The sequence below is a fragment of the Colius striatus genome, chromosome 8 (genome assembly GCF_028858725.1).
Source record: "Colius striatus isolate bColStr4 chromosome 8, bColStr4.1.hap1, whole genome shotgun sequence".
Lineage (NCBI taxonomy): Eukaryota > Metazoa > Chordata > Aves > Coliiformes > Coliidae > Colius > Colius striatus.
Window position 1 is genome coordinate 18,267,862 of NC_084766.1, and position 25,280 is coordinate 18,293,141.

A 25,280-nucleotide genomic window follows, 5' to 3' on the forward strand; every position below is an offset into this window, starting at 1 on the left:
AAAACAGAAAATAATTTAATGCAACATTGACTAAAACATAACCTTAAAACCCCAAACATAACCAAAATAAAACATGGAGTAGTACAACAATGAAGAGTCCGACCAGCCCTTTAAGACCACCTTCGTACCACACCTCCCCTCTTCCTGGGCTCAGAGCCCTGATCCTGGTGTTTTTATCTCATGCCCACCTGAATGGCCCAGAGGGGCAGGGAGTGGGGGTTTCAGTCAGTCTATTCCTAATGGCTTCTGCCATTTGTCTCTCCTCAGGGCAGGTGGACTCTGCACCAGTCCTCCCCGCAAGTCCATGGGGTACCTCACACGGCAGCCCTGCACGGGCTGCTCTGACGTGCATTTATCCCAAAGGCTGCAGCTCCTCTCTGCCTCTCGTGTGGGGCTGCTGTACGGCACGCAGGCTCCAGCACGGCCTGTGCCATGGCCGCCTCCTCACACAGTCCCTCGCCCGTCCGAGTGCACTCACACAGAGCTGCTGGTGGCTCTCAGTCCTGTCATGGCTGTCCATGAGTTGCAGGAGTACAGCTGCATTCCCGCTACAGCTTGAAGAGGGGTCTCTGGTCTAGTGCTTCTTTCCTTCCTTCCTCCTCTAACTGTGGGGTCCATGTGGTCGCCTCCATCTTGTATCACTCTTACACCTCCTGCCAGCACTTCAAATTCCCATCCCTAAATAGTGATGGCAGAGGCGCCAGATTGGCCCAGCCGGGCCGGAGGTGGGTCTGAACCCAGAAGCCGGGGGCGAGTCCAAAAACTCTTTACTGGGTCTTCACTGCAACCTGTTCCCCCTGTTACAAACAAAAGCTGCTCCTTGCTAAACCATGACACCATATTTATTTTTATAGATATACTAACTTGTCCATAAAGCTCATCAAAAGGAGTAATTACGTAAAAGTGTAATTAATGAAGATAGAGAGATATAATATATATGTTAGTAGGGAACTGGATGCTCAAGTAGAGTTGTATTTGTTTACCTCCTATTTTTAAAAGAGAATAATGCACAAAATGGGATCATGCAGCATTCTGTGTGCTACTGTCAGCAGGTCCTTATTGCTTCCTGTTATTTCTTTATTGTGGATTTTTTTTTCCAAGACTCTTTTATGCAGAAATTAAACATGTTTGGTACATAGAGGAAATTTATATTGAGCCAGGATAAACCAGTGGGCTTTTTCTGAGAATCTGGAATCCTGACAAAATTAACGCTAATACTGTGTGATAAGTACAACCTGGACTGCTGGTTGTCTCCTGTGACTGATATTTTGAGAGCTTTTGGATGGAATTTTGTCCTTTAAAAAATACATACATAGAAGCTTATACTGGGCTTTGTGGGTCTTACTGGCAGAAGCAGAGTCAACTCTACTTGCTCTCCAGTGTGTTTTCAGCAAGTGAGGACATCTCCTGAAACTAATCACCATATCCACAATCTTCCTTAATCTCTTGGAGGGGAAGCCTGTAGGAGTTGTGCAATATTTTTGCTGATGAAATTGGAATCTCACAGTCAATACTACAGAAAGAGCATTCACATCTGTTCTTATTTTAATGCATCAGTTTAATCACAGAGTTCTTCTAGGTTCTTCTGGAATATTATAACTGATAACCAGAGCTTGTTTTTGCTTGAGCTTTCCAGGATTTCAGCAGCTAGTGTTTCTTTGCCATTTGCACAGCGTGTTCTGTCATGGCTAATTAAATTTCGTCTGGCTGATGTGCAGATACACACTGTTGATGATAAGTATAAACATTTGTATGTTATTTCTTCTTGAACATTGCCAGATGACACATCATATATAATCATGGCAATTTTTGATGATTCATGTTTGCAGTTTGGCTCTCAGACTTGTATAGGAAGTTTTTCTTACAAGTGAGCATGAAAATGAAATGGGTGTGAAAAACTAGTGGTCTTCCTCCTTTCTGAACAAAGAATATCATCAGATGCAGTCCTCAGACATCAGTGGTAAATAAGCTATTTAAAAAAAACCTGGTATTGCAATAAATTATTCTGACTGTTTTAAAGGAAGTGCAAAAGTTATTTTGACTGCTCTTTTTGGAAATACCACTGTGGCAAAATATTTTGCGTAGATGATTAAATTGGAAGTGTTTACAGATACTTTTTGTAATTGATGCCTTCTGCTTTAAAAGTTGAACAATCCTTCCTCAGCTTCCTATACTGATGTGAAGATATCTTAGAAATCAGTGTAAATTGGTCCATATAATAAATATTTCAGTTGCAGGTCAGATACTGTTTTCCATTGTATAAGTAGTTTTATTCATGCAACTCTATTATTTTGCATTAGTGAGGTTGGCAACACATGGCCTCCTTGACTTTGAGGCACTGCAGGACCAGCTGGGACTTGGAATGCAGAACTGCCCATGCTGGATGGTGTTTTAATGGTTCTGCAAATTAAGGTCAACAATATTGCAATGTGTATTAATATGTGCCTTGCTTTCTTTTTTTTTCTACTTAAGGTTTTTGGATTCAAAGCATAAAAACCATTACAAGATATACAATCTGTAAGTATGCTCTTATAGATGTATTTTCCAAAATAATGAGTTCTAAATATAGCTTATGAGTGAAAGTGGCTTGTTGCTGTACTGAAGCAGAGCGGGAGATGTTTTGCACATTTCTTAAGAAAATTAAGCCTGATTAAGAGCACTGTTACTTCATTTAGTGGAGCCAAATGAGGTTAAATGAAATGTTGGTATGTATTCATATTACTTGAATGCTTATAATATTACTTGAATGCTTATAAAATGGCTTGTCATCTAGCCCATCTGGAGCTTGTTCCATGTGATTAAAAAGTGAAAAGTAATTCACAGCAGGCTTTCTGTTAATGTATTTATGTCTGCAGTGCAGAAATTGCCGAAAGAATATTTTTCTCTTTTTTTAATGGAACCGTATAGGTACCTGTGTTGTGTTTGCTTCCTCAGTCTTCTTGACTGTCCTTGTTTATTATTTTTTTTTAAATATTGCAGCAATTGGTAATGTGATGATTTCTCACTTTTGCAATTGTAATGTTTTCTTTTGAAAATTTAGTTATGCAGAAAGCTGTTCTTGTTATGGAAGGGATTTTGTTGTTGTTCCTTGATCATCTTCATATGTTATCATAAGTTATTTTCATGAGTATAAATGATTTGGTGATGTCACTTGATGTTTAAAAGTAGGTCATGGTTTTCCTATGCCTCATTTTTTTCCCCAGAAGTCTAAGATTTAGTGATTCTCTGAACTGCTAAGGCTTTTTTTTCTGAGTATGTTTCTAATTATCTGCATTTAATGCAGAAATTACTGTAGTATGGAAAACCAGGCAATTCATTATCTGTTGGTCATTTAAAATAAGTATTAGATTATGCCTAAATTATTTGGAGGATTGTGCAATTCTGTTTTTTGGTGTTGGAGAAAAGTGATAATAAAAGCTGAGAAATTGTACACTTGTAGTTGTCTGTAAAACCACGGCTTGGATGGGACAGAAAAAGATACGTAAATAAAATATGCAGTAAAATATTTTATACCATTCAGTAACAATTAGTTTCGCCAGTTTAGAAACTCTCCAGAGTGTTAGCCTTTTAATAAATGCTATTTTGGTGGCACTGATGAGTGGAAAGGACAGTGCTTCCTAGAATAGCTGATAGCTCCTTCTGCATGTAGATGTAGCTCACTAAAGAGGTAATTTTGAGTATCTTTCTCTGAAGTCTTCTGGATCTTAGCACTAGAGATCTGTGGCATGTAAAATGCAACTGCCACAGTTTTATTAGACCCCTCTGAAGCCGCCTTACAGCTCCTGCTTGGTTGGGGAGCAAAGCAGAAACAGGACAGATAAAATTTAATTTTCTCTTGCTTCTTGGTGCTGAGTTGAGCTGTCAGATCCTGTGAACTGTGGTTCTGGTATCACTTTGAATTCTTAATAGGGTTTACTGAGCCCTCAGATACTGAGCACATTTCAAGTTGACTCAAGAGGTGGCAGGTAAAAGCAGTAGGTTGCTATATGTAAACTTCTAGGCTTGGTCAGAAAGTAAGAGTTCGGTAAGGCTTCTGTGCATCTTAGCAAGTAGCGCCTTGGAGGTGGTACTTGAAAAGTTTCCATCTTGCTGCATGCTAGCAACCTTTAGAAAAAAGCAAAAAGAAATCCCCCAACCATACAAAGGAACAACTTCAAAGTTTTTAAGTGAGAAGAGCTATGATGAGACAAATACTTTTGTCATTTATGATGATGATACTTGTGTTCTCAGCTGTGGAAAGAACTTGTTCAGATTTGCCGAAGTTTTTTGTCTTTGGGGTCTTCAGATAAAAAAATTAACTGTTCAGTTTATGGTGCAAGAACCTACCATCCATTTTCCTTGTTACTAACTTCAAAAAAATTAAAAGTGAAACTTACTCAAATTACTATATTCACCCTTGGATGAAAACTTTTGCAGGATAAAAGAAACTTTTAATGTGTGTTGGATTTCCTGCTTCCCCAAAACATGGATCAGTTGCAAATGAAGATGCAAGTGCAAGCTTGGAAAGCATAACTTAAACTGACTCTGGCTAGAGAGGCCAGGTTATCTCTTTGTATTCTTGCAGGCAAAATGTATACACATATTAAGTACCCAAGTGCCATTAGATGAGTTGTTGCAGTTTGATCATGAGATGAGAAGATACTGAAGCCTTCAGGTATTTCTCAGAACCCACATCTCTTTAAAATCATCATAGAATGGTAGGGGTTGGAAGGTACCTTTGGAGATCATCCAGTCCAACCTCCCTGCAGATGCAGGTAAACCTACATCAGGTTGCATAGGAACATGTCCAGGTGGGTCTTGAAGACCTCCAAGGAAGGAGACTCCACAACCCTTCTGGGCAGCCTGTGCCAGGGCTCCCTCACTCTCACAGTGAAATAGATTTTCCTTATATTTAAATGGAACTTTTTTGTGTTCCAGCTTCATCCCATTAGCCCTTGTCTTGTTGCTAGCTACAATAGAAAAAAGGGATGTCCCCACCTCCTGACACCCACTATTTAGATATTTCTAGATATTAATAAGATCCTCCCCTCAGTCTTTTCTAGATTGAATAGCCCCAGTTCCTGCAGCCTTTCCTCGTATGAAAGATGTTCCAGCCCCCTGATCATCTTGGTGGCCCTGCACTAGACTCTCTCCAGCACTTCCCTGTCCCTTTTGAGCTGAGGAGCCCAGAACTGGACACAGGACTCCAGATGAGGCCTCACCAGGGCAGAGTAGAGAGGGAGCAGAACCTCCCTTGACCTGCTGGCCACACTCTTCTTGATGCATCCCAGGATGCCATTGGCCTTCTTGGCTATGAGGGCACGTTGCTGGCTCATGTTTAGTGTATTATCAATCAGGACTCCCAGGTCTCTCTCCAGCAGGTCAATCCCAAGCCTGTACTGGTGCATGAGGTTGTTCCTTCCCAGATGCAGGACTCTGCACTTGTCCTTGTTGAACCTCATGAGGTTCCTCTCTACCCAATTCTCAAGCCAGTTGAGATCCCACTGAATGACAACACAGCCTTCTGGGGAATCAGCCAGTCCTCCCAGTTTGGTGTCATCAGCCAACATGCTGAGGGTACACTCTGTCCCCTCATCCAGGTCGTTGATGAAGATGTTGAACAAGACTGGCCCCAGAACTGATCCCTGTGGAACTCCACTGGCCACAGGCCTCCAACTTGATTCTGTGCCATTGATCAGCACCCTCTGGGCTCTGTCATTCAGCCATCTCTTGATCCACCTCACTGTCCATTCATCCAGCCATACTGCTTGAGCTTCCTGACGATATTACAGCAAACAGCGTCAGAAACCTTGCTGAAGATTTGAGCAGTCTTTTGCTTCTTATTTGTGTTGGTTTTCTTACGTGTTTTAATGCTTTGCTATTTCTTCAGTAATCTTCTTTAATACGTTGTTCCATATTCATCTTCTAACTTCATGTATTGCCAAATTGTTACCTTGCCTATTGTAATAATCTATGTCTTTACCAGTGTAATTCTTTTAACTATCTCACAGCCACGTAGTTAAAGGAAAGAGCTGTGATGAATAATGTGGGTTTTATGTGCATGCTGTCTGTATTTCCGTGACCATGGGGATGGGTTTTGGCATAGACTGTCAGCTTTTCAGTAGCCTCAAGTCCTGTTGTCACTGAGATCGTTGTGATCAGAATGTGCCTGTCTGGCAGATCTTAGAATCTTAAACTCACTTCAATTATAAGAAGGATTACAAGAACCATGCCAACCTGCTCCCCACCTCTAAAATAATAAAAAAAATATTTCAGGTTTCATCTGGAGATCTGACAGTATTACAGGTCTGATAGTGTTTTTAAAAAAAAAACAAATGCATTCAAAATGCGAAGTACTGGAAGCATCCCCCAAAGTGTGTGTCAGTGGGATCTCTGACACGTGTGTTGTAATTAAACAGGAGCATCTTTTGTATAGCCGTGTCTGGAGCTCTGTATCCTCTAAAGGGACACGACAGATGCAAAGTGTGTCACGGTTGTGTTGTGTTCTGTGCTGAGTTTCTATCCTCAGTATCGACAAAACTTTTTTTTTCCCCTTATGGTATTCTACTTGATACTTTTTCACTTATTATCCCTTTGAACTGGGTATTTTTTTAAAAAAACTAGGAGGACAGGCATTGCCCAGTGTAGCAGATGACTGCTCCACCTTGGTTATGACTCTACCTTGGATGCACACACTGTCTAACCTTTCTTCTCAAAGACTCGACTGCAGATAATGTTTTTTTGAGTTCCATCTGCCAGATTAACCTGCACCATATCGCTTCTGACCCAAAGGAAGTGTCAGCAACATGATCAGAGCTGGAAAAACTGCCAGACTTTTTCACTAGCAGAAGACTAGAAATGAGAAAGTTCTGGAACTCAGAGAAAGGGAAGTGCTGAGTGTGTATGCAAGCCCAGCAGACCTACCTCTGTAGTTTGTGAATGCCATTGAAAAAGCTCAGTAAAGCACATGCAAGGCTCTAGTTTTGTGCAATAGTCATAGAAGTAGAAGCCTAAAAGGTTTTTTTTTGTCTTAAAGTGTCGAGTAAGCTCCATATGGTTCCAAAGACTGCAGTCATAATAAATCTATTAAATAGGAAAGGTACGTTCATATGAAACTGGTGTGGGTATTTAAACCTTATGAAGAGTATAGATTATAATCAGAAGATCTAGATGTGTTTTGTCTGTTGAAATGACTCCCAAACCTTGTGTTTCAACCTGTCATCCTGTTGTTTCAAGGTGGAATTGTTCTTGTTTTCCTTTCCAAACTGCATTTACACTTACATTGTGTAGGGGGCTTATCATTATTTTCTGCAGAAAGCAAGAAAAATTACAGAGGGCATCCATTTCTTGCCTTCTTTCCTCTGATCCCCAACTTCTGGTCTAGCTTGTTCCCTTACCTTACCACATGCCATTTTTGCTGTATTGGAGCTCTACTAATTGGATTGTTTGTATCTGGCTACTGATTTGGTCACAAGGCAAGTCATTCTGCAAGACTAATAAAGCGTGATTTGCTGTGCTACTATACTAGCTAGCTGGAGTGAGTCTCTATAATAGTGATGAGATAGATCCTGATGCAACTCCAGAGTCTTCAGAATTGTGCCATTTTTCAGGGTCTGTGAGGGGCTATTGTGGCTGTTTTAGTTCACCTAATTTGAAGAACAAAGGCCAAGTTGGAGAGCAGAATCTCCACTGGATATGAGTCATCTCCATTGTAGTATCCAGCAGTGCTTTCAGTTGCCTGTGAGTGGTCTGGCTGTGATCCTGTAGTTGGAGGAAGAAAGCCTGCTTGGGTTGTATCAGCCAAGGGTCCCTGAAATGTCTGTGTAAGCCCCACCACTCCTAGCACCCCTGTTGTTGAGGCACCTTGACTTGTGTGTTGACTTCAGAGTCAGTTGGATGAAGGTCACAGGAGTCTGCTCCGCATATGTTTGTGTGAGAGCGCAAAGCTGCTTGAATGGCTGGAGCTGTTAATACTACAATGTTGAAAAGCAACAGTGTATTGATTACTTGTGTGAATGGCTCCATTGAGAGTCATACTGACTAAAAAGCACTGATAATATAGAATTACTATAAGGTAAGGAATTTTTTTTAAGTCATATTTATTTAACTCATTTTATTGAACAACTTTATATATCTGCAACGAAACACTTTTTCTTCATGTAATCTCTAGCTGTAGCTTTAAATCATAAAGGTGATGGTTTTCCCAGATGTTGATCTGTATGTTCCAAGATGTGACAGATGTTGGGAGTGCCTCAGACTTGTCATGGTGATCTCTTGTCTATTGTTCTTTTTTAGATGTGCTGAAAGACATTATGACACCGCCAAATTTAACTGCAGAGGTACGTTTTTACTGTCTAGTATGTGTTCTCTTTAAACTTCAGTGTTGTTGAATGAAAGGATAAAGGAGGAGTTGATAAATAGTCATGTAGGAGATTTAGGCACAAGGAGTCATGTCAGATTGCTTTGAGCTATTGGAGAAACTTGCTGTATTCCTGATGCTTTCAAAAAAAAAAGTACATTCCTGACAGTTAACTAGATCAAGATTAAATAAGGTAATTGGAAGTCTACTGTTGCCAAAATTTTTGTAGAATGGGTCATATAGAAGTTTCTGTTCAATTTGGTGTGCAAACTTTCTGCAAAATTTACATGTGAAGATTGGAGAAGTCTGTTTCTTAGGCAGAAGCATCACTTTAGAATAAAAATGGAAAACATTTAAGCCACTGCCACCACTCATAACAAACAATGTTTTGAAGGTCTGGAACAAACCTTCCATTGCCTTAAGAAAACTTTAAAAAAACTGAATTCCAACATGATGCCTCCTTGAGTTGAGTTGGTTCTTAGACACTGTGCAAAGCTACCAGAAGCAGTTCTGAAACTTTTAGGGGCTCCTTTTGATCAGACCCTTTGTGAGTGGAAACTGATATATTTGTTTTGTCAGTATTAACTCCCCAAATAATAAGTAAATACAGATTTACCTTTGTTCTTTGTGCAGAGGAACATCTTTGTGCAGAGTAGCAGAGCTTGTAGTTCTTCATGTAGTGCTTCAAAATGGCTGGGTAAATAAGGAGTGCTTGTGTCTACATGATTGTAGGAGATTAATTTTTGGTCTTACTGGCTAATACTATATCATAGCAAGGGCTCAACTTTTATTTTAAACCATCCTTGTAGTTGTAATGAGGGTGTTTAGAACATGACTAAAATGTCATTAGATGCCTTAATGTTTGAGTATAGGACGACTGAAATTGTGACATTGAAATCATCTTCACTTCTGTTTTGGTCTGATGTTGAATGATAATGTCCTGATAATTTTTTTTTCTTACTTGTACATATTGAATGAGTTAAGATCTGCTTGAGCAATACTTTGGGTAAGAGGAGAAAAGATGTAAATGAAAAGGGTATGCTTCTGTTGTATCCAAAGCATACGCTTGCTTTAATTTATGGCTTTTATTAAGGGAGTGCTCAGATCCCTTCGCTGTCAGTCCCCAGTCCAAAATGTTGTTTGTGACAGGACCTTTCATGATTTTTCTGTGGAAGACAACTGTTGGAGGGAGCTACGGGTTGCACTTTTTTCTCTTCATCCCCAAGTTGAAAATCCTTAGATAGCCTAATTTGTGATTCAGGGTTGCTCTTAGCAGAGTAACAACAGTTCTACTCTAAAATCTTCTGAAGAGAATTCATTTCCAAGGAAACTTCTTCCTAGTACACTTAGCATGAAACACCATAGTAATTTATTGTTTATTTGGATGTTCTTGCATGAAATTCAAGCCCAAACATTGAAAGATCTTCATCTTTTTTGGACACTAGCTTTCTGTCTAGAGTCTTTGCAGTTTCTGCTGGAAATTGTCCTCCTGCTTTACTACAAGCTTTTATTTTTTTTTTGCACTCATGTGCTATGGGATTTCCCTTACGATGTCTAGGAGTCCTCTGTGCTGCATGCTCCAGTGTTAGAAATCAAAATCCATGGAAGGCTTGCTCAAGATTATGCAGTTTAATGTTTCCTGAGGTTGTTTTCTGACTCTTATGCTCTCTGCACCGTCACAAGGCACCTATATCATTCCGTGCTTGAAGAAAATACTGCAAAGTTTGCCCTTGATTCCAAATCTTGGAGAGCATCTTCAGCATGCTGTTACTGGTTGGGATTTTTCAGGCTATTCATTCACAACTACTTTGTCTCTCCTTTTAACAGGAACTTTACTGGATGTGTTTAAGATGGACTCAAAGTTTTAAAGACAGAGTCACAGCATCTCCTAACAACTTCTTTACATAGGGGTTTCTAAATCAATTCCTCCTTTCGTTTACATTTGCCACAAAGAGAGACATCTCTGTAAGATCACATAAAACTATCATTTGGGGAGTCTTTGGATCTTCCGCAGGGAAGAATTTATTGGTGTATGTTCATGTTTGTTAACTTTTGCTAGTGCTTTAGCAAAGATTGTTCACTTTATGGAGCTTCAGTGTTTGGTCTTCTGGGAGATTAGGTGGGTGGTTTGTACTACAAATGAATAAACTGTCCTTGCAGATCCTTCTGAAAGGCTTCAGACTTGTGCTGCAGTAATTCAGCAGTTCCGTAACTTCATCCTTTGTCTATGCTCTTTAAGTCCTTGGGGATCCATCAAAAGGAGCCATGCATGTGTGACGAGACTAGTATTTATGAAATTAATATAAACACTTGCCAAAAAATTGAAATGTATTCATTTTTAGACCAGAAAAGGAAATGGTGTTTCTAGCTGAGAATTTTTTAAGTGAACTAGAGTTGCATTTATAAGATCTCTGTTGACTGAGAATTGGGGTGCTGTTCTGCTGATAAAACTAGTACAGCTCTCTAATTCAGCCAGTCAGCATGGCATCCTATGTTATCTTATCTGAAGTGTTAGATATGTGGGTCTGGGTGGTTGTCTCTGCTTACTGCTTATTTTTTGCTCTCTTGAGCTTACTTTTATTTCCTGTATGCTGATTTAAAATTCTTTGTTTCTAGATGGAAAAAAGAGTTTTGTGCATGTGTATATCTAGAAAAGAAAAGGACAACTTCATTCAGTGGTTTGACTTCAAAAACCCATAAGTTTTGCATGTGGCTTACATGCAATTTACTTTTTGGTTACCATTTTTTTGTATGGAAATTGTTGGGTGGTTTTTTTTTTTCAAAAACCCTTTTTAGCAAATTCTGAGAGTTTGTTCTTAATGTAGACCCAACTGTACTCAGATTTTTTTCAGCAAAACTCCTGTCTGATCAGTGACTGAAGTCCTGCCCTGTTTTCTCTCAGCGGAGTGAGTAATGGGTTTTCACAAGGTTATTTTTTGTGCCAGTGCACTCTTAAATTACAGAAAATTAGTGATGGAAGATGTAGAGTCTGTGCCGCCCATTTCAATAGCCTTTTGAAGTAGTTTCTTCATGTAGCAGGATACTTTTTTATGTATTACTAGAGAAATGTCTGCAATGTGTATTTAATGTATTGCATATTTGATATTGGAATAAAAACCATTTACATGGCTCCATGTAAGATGATGTTTTTATTTAGAAAGTTAATTTTTTGTGTGGTTGTCACAAAATGGAGCTGTCTAGTTGAGCTTACTTTAATTTCTGTTTGAGTTTTTGATAAATTACTACTTCTCTTTGCAGTTGCACAGTACCCTTTTGAAGACCATAACCCACCACAGCTAGAGCTTATCAAACCTTTTTGTGAAGATCTCGACCAATGGCTAAGTGAAGATGACAATCATGTTGCAGCAATCCATTGTAAAGCTGGAAAGGGACGAACTGGTGTAATGATATGTGCATATTTGTTGCATCGAGGCAAGTTTTTAAAGGCTCAAGAAGCCCTAGATTTCTATGGGGAAGTAAGGACCAGAGACAAGAAGGTGAGCTGTTTTCTGGTTTTCTGTTCCCCTACCTGAATCTTTATGCTTTTCCTGCTTGAGGTAATTTTTAATAGTTGAGCCACTTAAGAAATACTTTCCACCAGTTGTGATACCTGGTTTGATTTAACTTCAACTGCACTGATCCAATCATGTTATTCTAAGTGAAAAAGTTTCCTAAGCAACGTTAGCAATTAGTTAACACTAAAATAGTCTAGTTTTTCCAGCTCCTGTTCAAGAAGATCTGGACAGTTTATTTTAAATAGCATTCTGCTGTGTTGCAACAAGTGGGTGATTGATGAGTGAGCTTTCTTCTTGTTCAGCATTTTCAGCTGCAATAAGAGGCTTATTCTCATTTGTTTTGCCTGAATGGATGAGTTGTTCATCTCTTCAGGTTGTCTTAACTTTGATGGTTACTGTTGAGATGTATATTCATTACAATGCCTGTTATAGTTGAATATCCCTACTGGAAGAATATACTGGAAGAGTCGGTTGTTGGATGTCCCTTTTCAATAAAAGGGTAGCTAAGCCTAGACTGCCTTGGCTACCTCAGAGCCTGCTTCTTGAAGTGCTGCCATTTAGCTTCTTGTACTTCTGAGGAGAAATGAGAGAATGTGATTTCAGAGAAATTTTGTTCTTGACTACAAGAGCTTTTTGTTAAGACCTTTTCAGTAACTGTCTGTTGGACCAAATACAATAAGATGTGACTTGCAAGGTCACTTCAGCAAGCTTCCCTACTCATCCGTCATCATTTCCTTGTGTATGTTGATAGAAGAGCCCAGGGGGACCACCTAGCAGGCCACTTTCAGCCTCCTCAAGTACAGAGCTCTCTGTGTTTCTCTAATATTTGCGTATTGATTTCACAGTGTGTAGACCTCTAATAAGCAGAGCTTTTTGTTTGAAGGCTCTTGAGGGCAGGAGTGTCAGACAAGGAATTTTGGAATTCGGCTGTTAATGTGTTGGAAGGAGCAAATAACTTCTTAGCTGAAGGAGCTGTTATTTCATTTACTGTTGAAGGTAGTTGTAGTACTAGAACAGAGACAGTGTCAAGGTTTCCCATCACAACTTTGTGTCTTGTGTCTAGAATGCATGATAGCGAGTAGGAATGGGCTGTGTGATGTATAAACAGTGTACAGATTACTCCTGCTGATAAAACCTAACTAAAGAGACAGATAAAATATCATGAGAACTGCAAAACTTAGCAAATAGATAGTCAACCATGTTGTACCTCATTTTCCCTTTTGTAAAAAAAGGGTAGCATGTCTGCAAATTAGTATAGTGAGAGTCAAGTCAATCAGGTGTTCCAGTGTACTACCCCAGTGGTACCTCTGGCACGTTGGAGGCAACGTAAAACTTAATAAACATGAATAATGAGAGCCTTCATTGTATTAGCTGGTTACTGTCTGGAACCAGCAACTTTGTTTTTATTTCAATGGCTCTGGAAGAGTTGACTTTCTTTTTCCAGCTTCCCTTGAGCATGGTTATCTTTGTGGAAAGTGGGCTGCATGTGATTCACATAATCCTTGTACTAGTGTTTATAAACATGTATTCCACTTCTGGTTTTGGGAGCTTTTTCTTCCTTTGTGGCCTGTATTTCAATGTTAACATGTTAAGTGCTGTGCTGATTTGATGCTTCACCATACCTTTACATGACTGACTTCCTGAACTCAAAAGTAAATGAGGCATCAAAAGAACTGTTTGCACCTAGGGGCAATAAAATGCTTTTTTGTTTTGCTTTGTTGCCAGACCAACCTGTATGATGAAGTAAAACTGGCTTTAATTGGGTACACACTTTGTACATAGCTACTGAGAATAGTATAGCTGAAATTACTGTTGCCATTTTGTGCTGCAGAGGGCTTACTCTGTGCTGGCAGGAAGTGTGAGTCTAGTTGCAAGAGGAAGTGTGACTAATTGGTCAAGAGAACAACCTTTTCCCCAAGTGCTTGTTGGGAGAAGAAGCTTCACAGAAGCCTTTGCATCATTGAGAGTTGCTATAGGGGAGGCTGACAGATATTGTGTTAATTTATTGTCATCCTGGGAAAGGTAGTGGGGAATAAGACATTGCAGAACTGAGTTGAAGTCTCTGACCAAAAATGTTGGGGTTTTGGTTTTACTCTGTAAGCTGACTCCTGATTTCTGTGACTCGTTGAGGGGGGATTAGTTTTTTCAGAAGGGAATGGTGAAGATTAGAAAGCATTGGCAAAAATGATTGTATGTATTAGTCACCACTGCTGTAGGAGAACAGGACTGACTTCTGTTTTCTCTTTGAAACAAGAGAGAGAAACTGTTTTCTGAAATTGGGTAAAGAACTGTGATTGTCCAGCCTGTTTCTAGAGCTGGGAGAGAAATAAAACCCCAAAAGAGTCTTCTAAAAAAAGATGCTGCTTCCACTGTTTGAAACGGTTAGCTTTATCACCTGTTTTTTCCTTAAGATGGACACTGAAATACTAGTGTGCTGATGAAGACTGACAGCTTACCTTCCTTCAGCTGGAGAAGGCCTTTATTCCTGCTTCTGCTTTAAGGGGTTTTATGGTGAGAATTAGACTGAAAAAATAGGTATCAACTGGGAACAAGTGTGTGAGCTGAAGGTGATCCATTCAGGAGCACTCTTTGACTGTCACACTCGGAGTTTCAGGAACAGCTTTTAATAGTGTAACTGAACAGGAAATTGAAAACAGTTGTTTTGTGTGAGGAAGTCTCAGAATAATTCTTTGAGCAGGGTAGATATGCAATGTCTCATGTCAGAGCTGATCAGTTGTGATGCTTGTTTGTTCAGCATACTCAGGTATCAACCTCTACTAAACCTAGTGCTGTAAGCCTGGTCTGAGCCTGCAGCTTTAGTTTTACTTTCACATTAGGACACATTATTAATGTGGGAATATTACTTCCAAAAACGTTTTTTCTTTATAACACTGCCTGTGATATATTGAGAGAGCCACCAGGAGCAACAGCTGACAATTTCTATGGTATCTCCAGAGCTCAGCAGTGCCCTTTGAAACTGAGACATAGCAACTAAAGAGGTTAATGTGATGCCCATTGAAAAAATTATGATGGTAATAGGTGCTTCTCCAGGAGAAGACACTTAATCTGCTTCGCTGTTCCTTGTTCTTGAGTAAAATAAGTTGGGAGTTGATTGTACCTTTTGGAATATTAGCTTGTTATGAAGGTGTTGTGCTTGGAAATCAGACCTCTGGAAAATAAAGAACTTTCTGTTCTGCTTCAGTATGGCTGGTTTGTAGGATCTCAGGGTAAAGGCTATGTCTCGGGGGAGTAAAAAAATCTCTGACTGGAGGGATAAAACTGCCATGTTGTTTGAGAACTGGTTTTGCTTAGAGATCATATATCGCTTTATATAGCTGCAAGAGTGACTTTGTTCCCTTCGGTCCTAGCATGAAGAAGCTACAAGTGGAGAAGGGTGCATTTTCCTTACAACGTGTATTTTTTTATGATTGTTATCATTGGCAAATCACCAGTGGTTTGCTCTGAGGCTGGGATCTTCTCAGTCAGCAATCTCAGATCCCAGGAAAGCAAGCTTTAAAGCTCCCTTAAGTGGGTCTGACAACTACTGAAATGACATCTGAACCTAAAACACAGTCAGTGTAGAAGGCTACATAAGAATGTCATAGCACAAGTGTTGTAGGGAAAAGTCTTTTGGGTAATTTAGAAACAGCTGAAGTGGTAAGGAAATGTAATTATCAACTTACATGAAAAAATAATAGCAGAAAGTAATTTTTCATGTGTGCAAAATAGATGCTTACTAAATCAAAAGTACTCTGGCCACTCTTAGCTTATGGCTGTTGTGATGTCAAACAAGTATTAGAACTAGCAGTTTATAGAAGTACTGTGTTCTGGGATTTATGACTGAAATGCACATAGACTCATATGAAAATCTTTTGCTTATCTCCCGTTTATTTCAGTTTCACATTTACTTTTAGTATCGAAGTTTACTTACTGAAACTGTTGCAAGTATACAGTATGGGTTGTTACAAACATGTAATGCATTTACTAGGAAATTAAATTCTTTCATCATTTTTTTTCTTGAAAATATTAACTATAAGAGCTTTAAAGTTATTCTCTTACTTGAAGTTTAAGCTAATTTAAAATTTGTAATAAAAAGGTTGTTTTATATGTTCTCAAAGCAAGTGTTATTTCAGTTGTTATTTAAGTGAGAAGCCCATCATTTAACAGTTTGGGCGATGGGGCCTATATTAGCAAAGCTTTCCACATTTGGTTTTTGTGAAAACATTTCAGAAGGACATTTTGGAAGAAAAGGCTGAGTCAGTCTTGAGTACAGTGATATTAGCAAACAAAATTAGAATCTTTTGACTTAAACTACTACGGAAACACAGTTCTCGTATTGGTGTTTAGTTAGAGTATATTCAAAGCACCTCTACTTAATGTCTGACACTCTCCACCCCAAAAAAACCCAGCAGCATGAGAACCATCTTTTACATGACCCTCAGGGTGTGTGAAGTGTTTGTTTTTTTTAAAAATAGAAACATCTGCATTCTTTGCCTGATTGCTTGAGATACATGTTTGGAAATACATATTAAAGGAACTGGAAAACCCGAGTCCTGGTTTTTTCTGTACTGGGGACTGTCTGGTGGTAGATAATATGTGCAAACAGCTTCCTCTGAAATGTGCTACAGGACTAGTAGAAGAGATGTAGCCGCGTTTCTAGGGAAAAGGGAAACACATATAGAGACTGGCTTTGGGAATAGTTTGGAGGTGGGTTGTGGCTTCACTACGCCTTAAGGTGCCCTAGATGGTCCACAATGAAGTCACTGAGTGTTGTCATGAGTCACTGTACTAAAAACCCTGCATGGATGGGTTTGTGCGGTGTAGAAAGCAGTGCAGCACTCCCTTGCTTTCTAGGGACAGCCAGCTTAGAGACTCTGCTCTGTGTGCAAGTCTCCAGTGCAGTTGCTTCAGAGGCATACTCATTATTCCAGGTGCTTTAGCTACTTTTTAAATTCTGGTTTCTTTGCCATTCATTATATTTTGAGGTAATGGGCAGGAGCTGTTAGTGATGCTCATAAATGATCTTGATGGTTTTTGACATTTGTTTTCTCTCTGTTTAGGGAGTGACAATTCCCAGTCAGAGACGCTATGTGTACTACTATAGCTACCTGTTAAAGAATCACTTGGATTACAGACCAGTGGCACTGTTGTTTCACAAGATGATGTTTGAAACAATTCCCATGTTCAGCAGCGGAACTTGCAGTAAGTATCCAGTGCTCCATTAACTTGCATTAGCTCTCACAAAGAAACACGTTGGCCTTTGAACTTGGTTTGATTATGCGACAGTTATCATTGTGTTAGGAGACACAGAGCTGCACAACTTGATGGAGAAGATCATACTTAAACACTTTACAATGCAAAATCCACTGGGTTAGTGTAGTCTATCTGCTGCCATCCTCTCGGGTGTAGTAAATCAATGTCTGTGAAGAAGTCTAAAACTGTAGTGAAACAGCCATTTAATTGGGAAATATTTAGCAAAGTGATGCCATATATACTTCTTTGGATATTTGCTTCTTACTTTTATAAAAAGCCTTTTTTTTAGCCTAGCAAATTTTGGGAAACATGTATTGCTGAAAAACATTTGCTCAATGGTATGTTGTCTTCAAACGCTGCAACATCATTCTTCTCATGACATTTTAAAAAATCAGTTCAACTGGGTAACTATCTAATTAGTTCTGGCACAGACCTTTGTTTGTTTGGAACCTTACAAAGTGTTAAAACATCTGTAAACAATTAATTTGGTTTGCTGCTGCATACTATGTTAGTAAGGAACAGCAGATTCCTTGAAACTTTGAAGTATAAATACTAATTTACTTCTGTCCTTCTGTAGGCTGTGTTACAGGGCAGCAGCTGCCCAGTGTGCGTGTTCATTTCTTGTTCATGGACAAAGTTTTTCTAATGGTTTTGCTATGGGAATTACTGCAATGTGTACTTAATTTCAGTGCCTTCTGTGGTTTTGATTGAAGTTACGCTATTAATATCGTTGTAGGACAATACCTGAACATGGAGCACTCATAAACAGTCAAGCAACTTTTCAGGCTATCTGTATTTACCAGGGAGAGAAGGAGAGGAGGAGCCTCTGCCAGAAAGCTCTGCCTCTAGGGTAGAGGTGTGGAAGTTATAGATTTCTGCAATTACTACTTACTGAGTCTTTTGGATAAACTGTGCTATACTTGTGAAAACAAGCTACAAGTTTGAATTGCTCATGTGAGCATTAACTTTTTGGTCTGTACTAGACTGCTAGCATGCTATTTTCAGTCTAGGACATTGGGATAAACAAAAGATTTGCTAAGCACCCGAGAAGATAGAGTAACAGATTATAAAATAGATTACAGTTTCATGGCTCTGAGGATTTGAGGGAAATAAGTAGCTGTTTTATAGCCAAGCCATTCAGCAAGAGAGTGTGGATATGCTCAGTAGGGACTTCCACAGCTCTGCAGGAGTGGTTTCAGGATGGCTATGCACTCTGGCAGTTCAGTGTCTATTGTCTAGAGTCACATCTGATAAAAACAGAGAAGTCAGATTTCTCCAAATAAGTTTAATTTAATATTTCTGGCTTTTACACTGTTGTCTGGCAATTTCCAAAGAAAATTTGCTTAGGCAGCACCAAAAAAACCTCTTGTAATTTTGGCTGTTACCCTGCAGATTTAATTTGGAAAGTTATGCCCCAGCCAACACTTTTTTGTTGATTTCTTATTTCCAGGATAAACTTATGGTCTGTGTCTGTTGATGCTGCTTGGTTTGTGTATTAATGTTACATTTTGCCCTTGTTTTTGTGTGTATAACAGCTGTGTGTGAGAGTAGAAATCATTTTGTACTGATGGGACTGCCCACTCTGCAATTCAAAGTCAAGATAAGAGAAAATAAAACCCCTCAGTTAGGTCCATACAATCCACAGATGAGAGGCAATATCCAAGGAAATGTCAAGAAGTTGTTACTTAATATAATACTTTCTTGTTATATTAACAGCAACTTTCTAGAAACCCTATGGTTGCCTGAGAGTATTGCTACAAAGGCCAGAAATGTGTTCAGGTTGTTTCCAGTAACAACTGGCCTAGTTTGATGCCCTGTGGTGCTTAACTTCCAAAGTATAGTGGCTTATGATTGTGATTCTGTTAGTAATATTATGCTTTTTGACATCTTAAGACATTTGTTACAAAGTGACACTCTGTTTTGCCATGCAGATCCTCAGTTTGTGGTGTACCAGCTAAAGGTAAAGATATTCACCTCCCCTTCAGGACCCTCAAGACGTGAAGACAAGTATATGTACTTTGAATTTCCTCAGCCTTTGCCAGTATGTGGTGATATCAAAGTGGAGTTTTTCCATAAACAGAACAAGATGTTGAAAAAGGTTGGTTTTCTCACTTTTCTGGAAAATGATATCAAGCCAATCCTGATGCAGGGCTGGGATGTTGGTTATTCTTCAGTGATGTGTAATCACGGTATTTAATTCTTTAATGTCCATTTTTCCCAAGGAGAGAATCTACTGGAAAATGAAAGCTGGATAGTTTGAGAGTTGGTGAGATTATGTATATTAGGTACAAAGGTTGGATAAAAATGATACTGGATATGTATTGCAGTTGTTTGGGTAATATTGAGTAATCAAATTAAGGAAGAAACATTCACATTCTAAAAAAAGACTTGCATACTGAGCAAGTTAATTCTGGCTTTTCTCTTCACTAAATTTTCCTAAGGTTTGAGCAAGCACAGAAGATCCTGTCTGTGTGCTATTGGCTGATTTCTGTCCACCTGTCAGATTTAGTTGAGTTTCAGAGATAAATTGAATTCATTCACACTTAGCAAAAGTATCTCTGCAATCTATTCAACCACCTCTCAGTTCCCAGCTACAATGCCTTGAATTCAGTTGTTCCGAGAACACAGAACTGAAAATTTTATGTGTGGCTCAATTGTGGAAGGAAACAATCTAGAACTTTATTTGTTCTTAAAGATGAATGTGAGTTCTTAAAGATGAATGCCTCATCTCTGGGTTTCATCAGTTCTGGTGCTTGTGGATCTAGTTCGTGTCTACTGAAGTGAAAGGTGAGGATGAGACCATGTTTATTCAAGACTACCTTTGTATTTACTACTTGAAATATGTTATAAAACTTTAAAACATTCATTGGCTAAACCTTGTTTATGTGCAAAGCATAGAAATAAGAAAATGCTGCAGTGAATTGGGAGTAAAACATAAGTGATAAGATAACACAGCCAGTCTGTTATAACTCTGTACACAGGTTATAGCTACTAGTGTGTGTAAATGCACATGCACACTATTTTGGGGGCTTGTTCAGTTACAAGGTATTAAGTAGTTTAGTGGTGTCATTTCAGTAGCTGGGAGTATTGTGTTCTGTTGTTTGCTATGTCGTAACATCTGCAAAAGTTTTTAAACCGTTTCTTAATGGGAATATGTTCTTGTTCTACGTGAGGTGTTTTAGCTGGTCAGTGCAGCTATATGCAATACAGAGAACGGTGAAACAAGGCATTTTAAAGCTGAAATTCTATTTTAAGTCAGCATTAAAATTATTAACATTTAAAACTGCAGTGCACAGGAGCCGGTTTTGAGAATGGACTTTTAAAGGAGCACCCAGATAAGTACTGTGGACTAGACATGAGGGTTGCAGGGAGGAGATGAAGCAAAACCCAAGCATCTGAGACAAGGTCCTGTCGTATCCTGTCTCTGTCCTGTCTTAACTGTGGATTTGTCTTTACCATCTTTGGTAAAACATGAATTGCAAACACATGTAGTAGAAGGCATTGTGCTCCCTGAGTAAGTCCCTGAAATATCAGTGGCAGCTTAGATGCTGGATCTTGGCTCTGTAGCACCAGGAACAAATTCCTGGTAATTTGTTTTACCTCTTTAGAGAGCACTGAGATCCAGTGACAGCACAAACTAGTGCTCCTTATTAGCACATACAATTTCTGTAGCATAAATTTCATCTTTAGAAGTGCATAAAACTGTGTCCAGAAATGCAGCAAGTCTGTTACTATACTGCAGTTTTATTTCAGTGTCATATCAGCCATGGTTTCATTTCTTAAGAATATCTATAGTTTCCAAGTAGCTGGTTCATTTGTTCTTTTTCTTTTTACCTATTCTTATCAAGTACCCTAACTATTCAGGTACTGCAGAGGTGTTCCTCTTCTCAGTGTGTTTGGACTGCTAGGGCCAAGGAATGCTGAGATGGTGAAAGTTCTTTCCATATTTGCAAGGTTTTCTGAGAGGTAGAAACAAACAGAAGTCTCTTGTAAAAAAACCACCTTGATAATCTGCCTTGAAGATTTGTTGAATCTAGTGTCTTAACTACCGTCAGTCTTCTGTAAGAATGGAGGTCAAAAGAAGTAGACACGTTCTGGTAAGGCCACCTCTGTTAGCTCTACAGTAAATGCAGACCCTAATTGAGGACATCTGGGACTTGATCAGTGGATCCTCTTGGATATAAACATGTTAGTCTGTTCCAGGAAATCAGTGCTGAGGTCTTCATGTTGAGAACTTGTAAAATATTTCATCACTGGCTATGCTTTGATGCTAGAGGAAATCCATCCACACAGTCCTTTTGACAACTTGCTACATAAATTGACTAAGATGGGAACAGGGCAAAGGTGAATATTTTTGGCAGAAAACCTATCTCGACGTGAAGTTGAACACAGACTGGATCAATGGGCTGAGGCCAATTGTATGAGGTTCAACAAGTCCAAGTGCGAAGTCCTGCACTTAGGCCCCAGTAACCCCAGGCAAGGCTTGTGGCAGAGTGGCTGGAAAACTGACCAGCATAAAAGAACCCTGAGGGTGTTGATCAACAATCGGCAACAGTGTGCCCAGCTGGCCAAAGCAGCCCATGGTATCCTGGCTTGTATCAGAAACAGTGTGACCAGCAGGGCCAGGGAAGTGATTGTCCCCCTGTACTCAGCACTGATGAGGCCACACCTCAAATACTCTGTCGAGTTCTGGGCCATTTGGTACAAGAAGGACATAGAGGTGCTGGTGTGTGTCCACAGATGGGCAACAAAGATGGTTACCATCTTTCAGCTTTTCCATAATCTGTGCTACCTGACATCAGTTAGCAAGTCCACAGCTTTTGGTTTTGCCTAATAAATTTGTGTACTTTATCTTTGGGCCATTTCTTCAGTATGCTGTAACTATATCATTTCAAGAATGAAATGCATGCTTAGAACAAAATGGCTCGAGGCTCGAGTACTGTTATTAGATTTGAATTTTGAATGGACAGAAGTTAGGAATTTTGGGGAAGAGGAGGTTGAGCATGTTTTTTCCATTTTTCTGACTTGTAGACTGGCTTTTCTTCTATCTCAGACTGTTGCTGTAGTCTCTGTAAGTTTGCTTCCATGTATCTGTGTGAAGTCCTTTTCTTCCAGTTATTGATCTTGACATGATAACATTAAAAGTATTTCAGAGTATCCTTATATCACTTGATTCAATGAGAGTCTGTTTAAAAATAATAAAGAAGATCTCATAATCTTCGTGCCCGCAGAGCCTGGGGGTAGAGGAGACCTTTTTCAGGAGTCTTCCCCATATAGATTGGGCTGTGGAGTATGCCATTCCATTTCTTGAGTCTGTTTAGCTGAGTTCTGATACACAGTTCAAGAGAACTTTTGAGTGGTTCCTGCTTAGTGAACACTGAAGAATGAACTCTGGAAATGTCAGAAGACTTTAACTGTTGATCTGAAAATGGTGTAAGAAGTTCCATCAGACTACAGGAAGGCTGTGAGGCCAGCATGCAACAGATTGAAACATGATCTTTTATCTTCTGACTGTCAGATAGCTTGTGCTGCCAAGTGATAAGTGCCTGTAGATCTCTCTGCAAAATTAAACTCTCAGGAAGATACAGGACCTCCTAGCAGATGGCATAAATGATCTTGGATTTGCATCTAAGTCTGCAGTTAGAGGCAGATATCACTCTAGGGTGAGGTGTATTGTTCTGTCAGTCTGGGAATGGAAAAACTGCACAAAGTAGGGATAAATATTATATGTAACAATAGCATAATTAAATCAGTTTCTGTCTCAAGTGTCTGGTGCTGAATTGTAGATGTTGGGATACAGATTTGGTTATGGGAAGAAATGTATTTGTGGAAATTTTTTTAGTTTTTTTTTTTAAGGCAAATGTCTGTGATGTAACTGGAAGTGAAGCAAAACACATCTAAAAAAACCCTTTAGCTAATACTCATTTTTGGAAGCCTGTTCATTAAACTGGGTTTCTTTGAAGACTTGATCTGGTATTCTGGTTTGTTATATAAAGCCCCAGTTCTGTTAATCATAGAATGGTAGGGATTGGAAGTGACCTTTAGAGATCAGCCTTGATTTTTAAAGTTTCTGTCTTTGACCCATATAACATTGATTTGTTTTGTTTGTTAGTTTGTTTTGTTGCTCCCGTGAAATATCTTGGATCCTGATGCTTTAGCTGAAGGTGTGTGAATCCTCACTTTGAGTAATGAGTTTTGTTTTCAGTGAAAGCAGTGACAGTTACTAGCCTTAAGAGCTAATTCCAAAAAAGCATGACCAATTCTTCCCTCAATTTGAGTGGTCATGCCATGTTCCAGTACCCATGAATTTAGTTTATTAAGCTAATTAAGTTAGTATAGTGAGAAAGGAAGGAAAATAACTTGGTGCTTAAAGCAGGGGGGAGATAAAAGGATAAATTATGAGCTCAGCCAAGTTATTGTTTAGTTTGTGTCCCTGAAGACCTCTGCAAATTTATTCCAACAGTTTAAAAGATGTCTAGCGAGAAGCTTATCTGTCATGTCTTCTCCAGACTTAGTAAAGCTGAGTAGCTACAATTGCTTGTTTAGGCAGGCCTTTAAATGCCAAGTAAATCCTTCCTGATTCTGCTCCAGCTGATGAAGTTTAAGATGAGGCATGACCAGATCATGCCTTCTCCTTCTGCCAACATGAGTTTACATCCAGTGGCCCTGTTTGTTTTGGCGCTGCTTTCCTTCAGAGTTGCTGCAGCGCTATTAGTATAAGTAATTTTCCATCCATCTGCTGCAGTGTTGTCATTGGCTTTGTCCTCTCCTCTGCTGACCTCACTGGGGGTGTCACAGGAGGCACAAAGTACTAGCACCAAAGTGCATTGGTGCTTCTACGCTGTGGTTGTGATAAGGATGAAACATAGTAGTACCATCACCCCAGCTACAAGATCTTCCTTAACTCTGCTCATTGTGAGGAAACAGACTTTCTTCTCTAAAACCTCACTGGAAGGATGGCCTCTTCACCAATGGTGAAGGTATATATCCACCTGCTTGCAGAACTCTTTAGTGCCAGAAACATCAGCTCAGACTTGCCTTTTCTGGCTGTTTATTGCAGATGATACCTGGACTTCAAATCCTCCTGTTCGGTAGCTGAAGAGCTGATGCCACTGGTTATTTCTGTTTTGATCTGAACTGGTTTTTTGGTTTGGGTAGGAGTTGCCATCTCTTTTCCTTGGAGGACTATGTATCTTTTAAGGAGCTCATCGTATGGGCAGAGGATGAGGCCGTACCAGGTTACCTGAAGACATCTTCATAGGGTTTTTCCCTCCTGCCACTTCTTTTCACAAATCATCAGCAGGCAGGCTGGTGACTCATTGGAGCGTTACAGAAGAATAAACTCTCTTGTCCAGAATGTTCATCCCCCGCTTGGAGACCCCAGGGTGGGCATTTTTTATGGTTTCGGAGGTGACTGTTGGTGAAAAAGAGGAGGTTGCTGAGAGTATGAACAGTTTGAGCCTGGCAAAAAGCTACTTACTGCTGCCTGGCATCAATGGACTCTCTTCATAGACACAATGACTTGAAGGGACTTGGTGGCAGTGGCAAACGTCTGTTAGTCTCCCAAGACAATTGTAATTGCACCATATTAATTTGGTAGATAAACTTGATTCCTAAAGCTACTAGAGAGGCATGTGTTGAACTGGATAATCTAACTCTACCAGAAGTGTTTCTGACTGAATTATTTAACTTTTGTCTTTGCTGTTGCACTTCCTTGCAGGTTGGAGGTCTCATAGGTACTTACAGAAATGTACGTAAGCTGGAAGTGGTATTGTATACTCTACCTAAAATACTGAAAATGTGTCTAGTGACCTTTAGTAGAGAAGGCATGTAGAAGTTGTTTCATCAGATGCTTCTCAATTCTCAGTATTTCTGTACTTACATGTTTTTATTAATTTGAGGAAGAAGTATATAAGTTAAGCAGTAGACCAGCTCTTCTCTGCCTTTGTATTGGCCCAAGAAAATGTGATATTTTGCTGATGCTAAATTGCCTTCAGTAGGGGGACATGCTCATATGATACATACTAACACCACTTCTGTTCCACCTTTGACTTTCCTTCTTCCCGCTGTTTACCAGCAGAGGTGAATGGCTAAGAAGGGGCAGGACCTGAGTTTTCCAGTAAGAAATTAGAATTAGATCTCTGGTAGATGAAAGTATATGTAAATTAACTCAG

General features: G+C 39.5%; 1 protein-coding gene across 1 annotated transcript in view; it reads left to right on the forward strand.

The window, feature by feature from the left end:
- Positions 1–25,280, forward strand: part of PTEN (phosphatase and tensin homolog) — a gene marked incomplete at its 5' end in the record, with an annotated part of 48,984 nt that overhangs the window by 17,602 nt on the left and 6,102 nt on the right. The window contains 5 exons of the mRNA XM_062001694.1: positions 2,473–2,517; positions 8,275–8,318; positions 11,597–11,835; positions 16,914–17,055; positions 19,038–19,204. Of these exons, the coding sequence (XP_061857678.1) occupies positions 2,473–2,517; positions 8,275–8,318; positions 11,597–11,835; positions 16,914–17,055; positions 19,038–19,204 (637 nt within the window). The remainder of the gene's footprint in view (positions 1–2,472; positions 2,518–8,274; positions 8,319–11,596; positions 11,836–16,913; positions 17,056–19,037; positions 19,205–25,280) is intronic.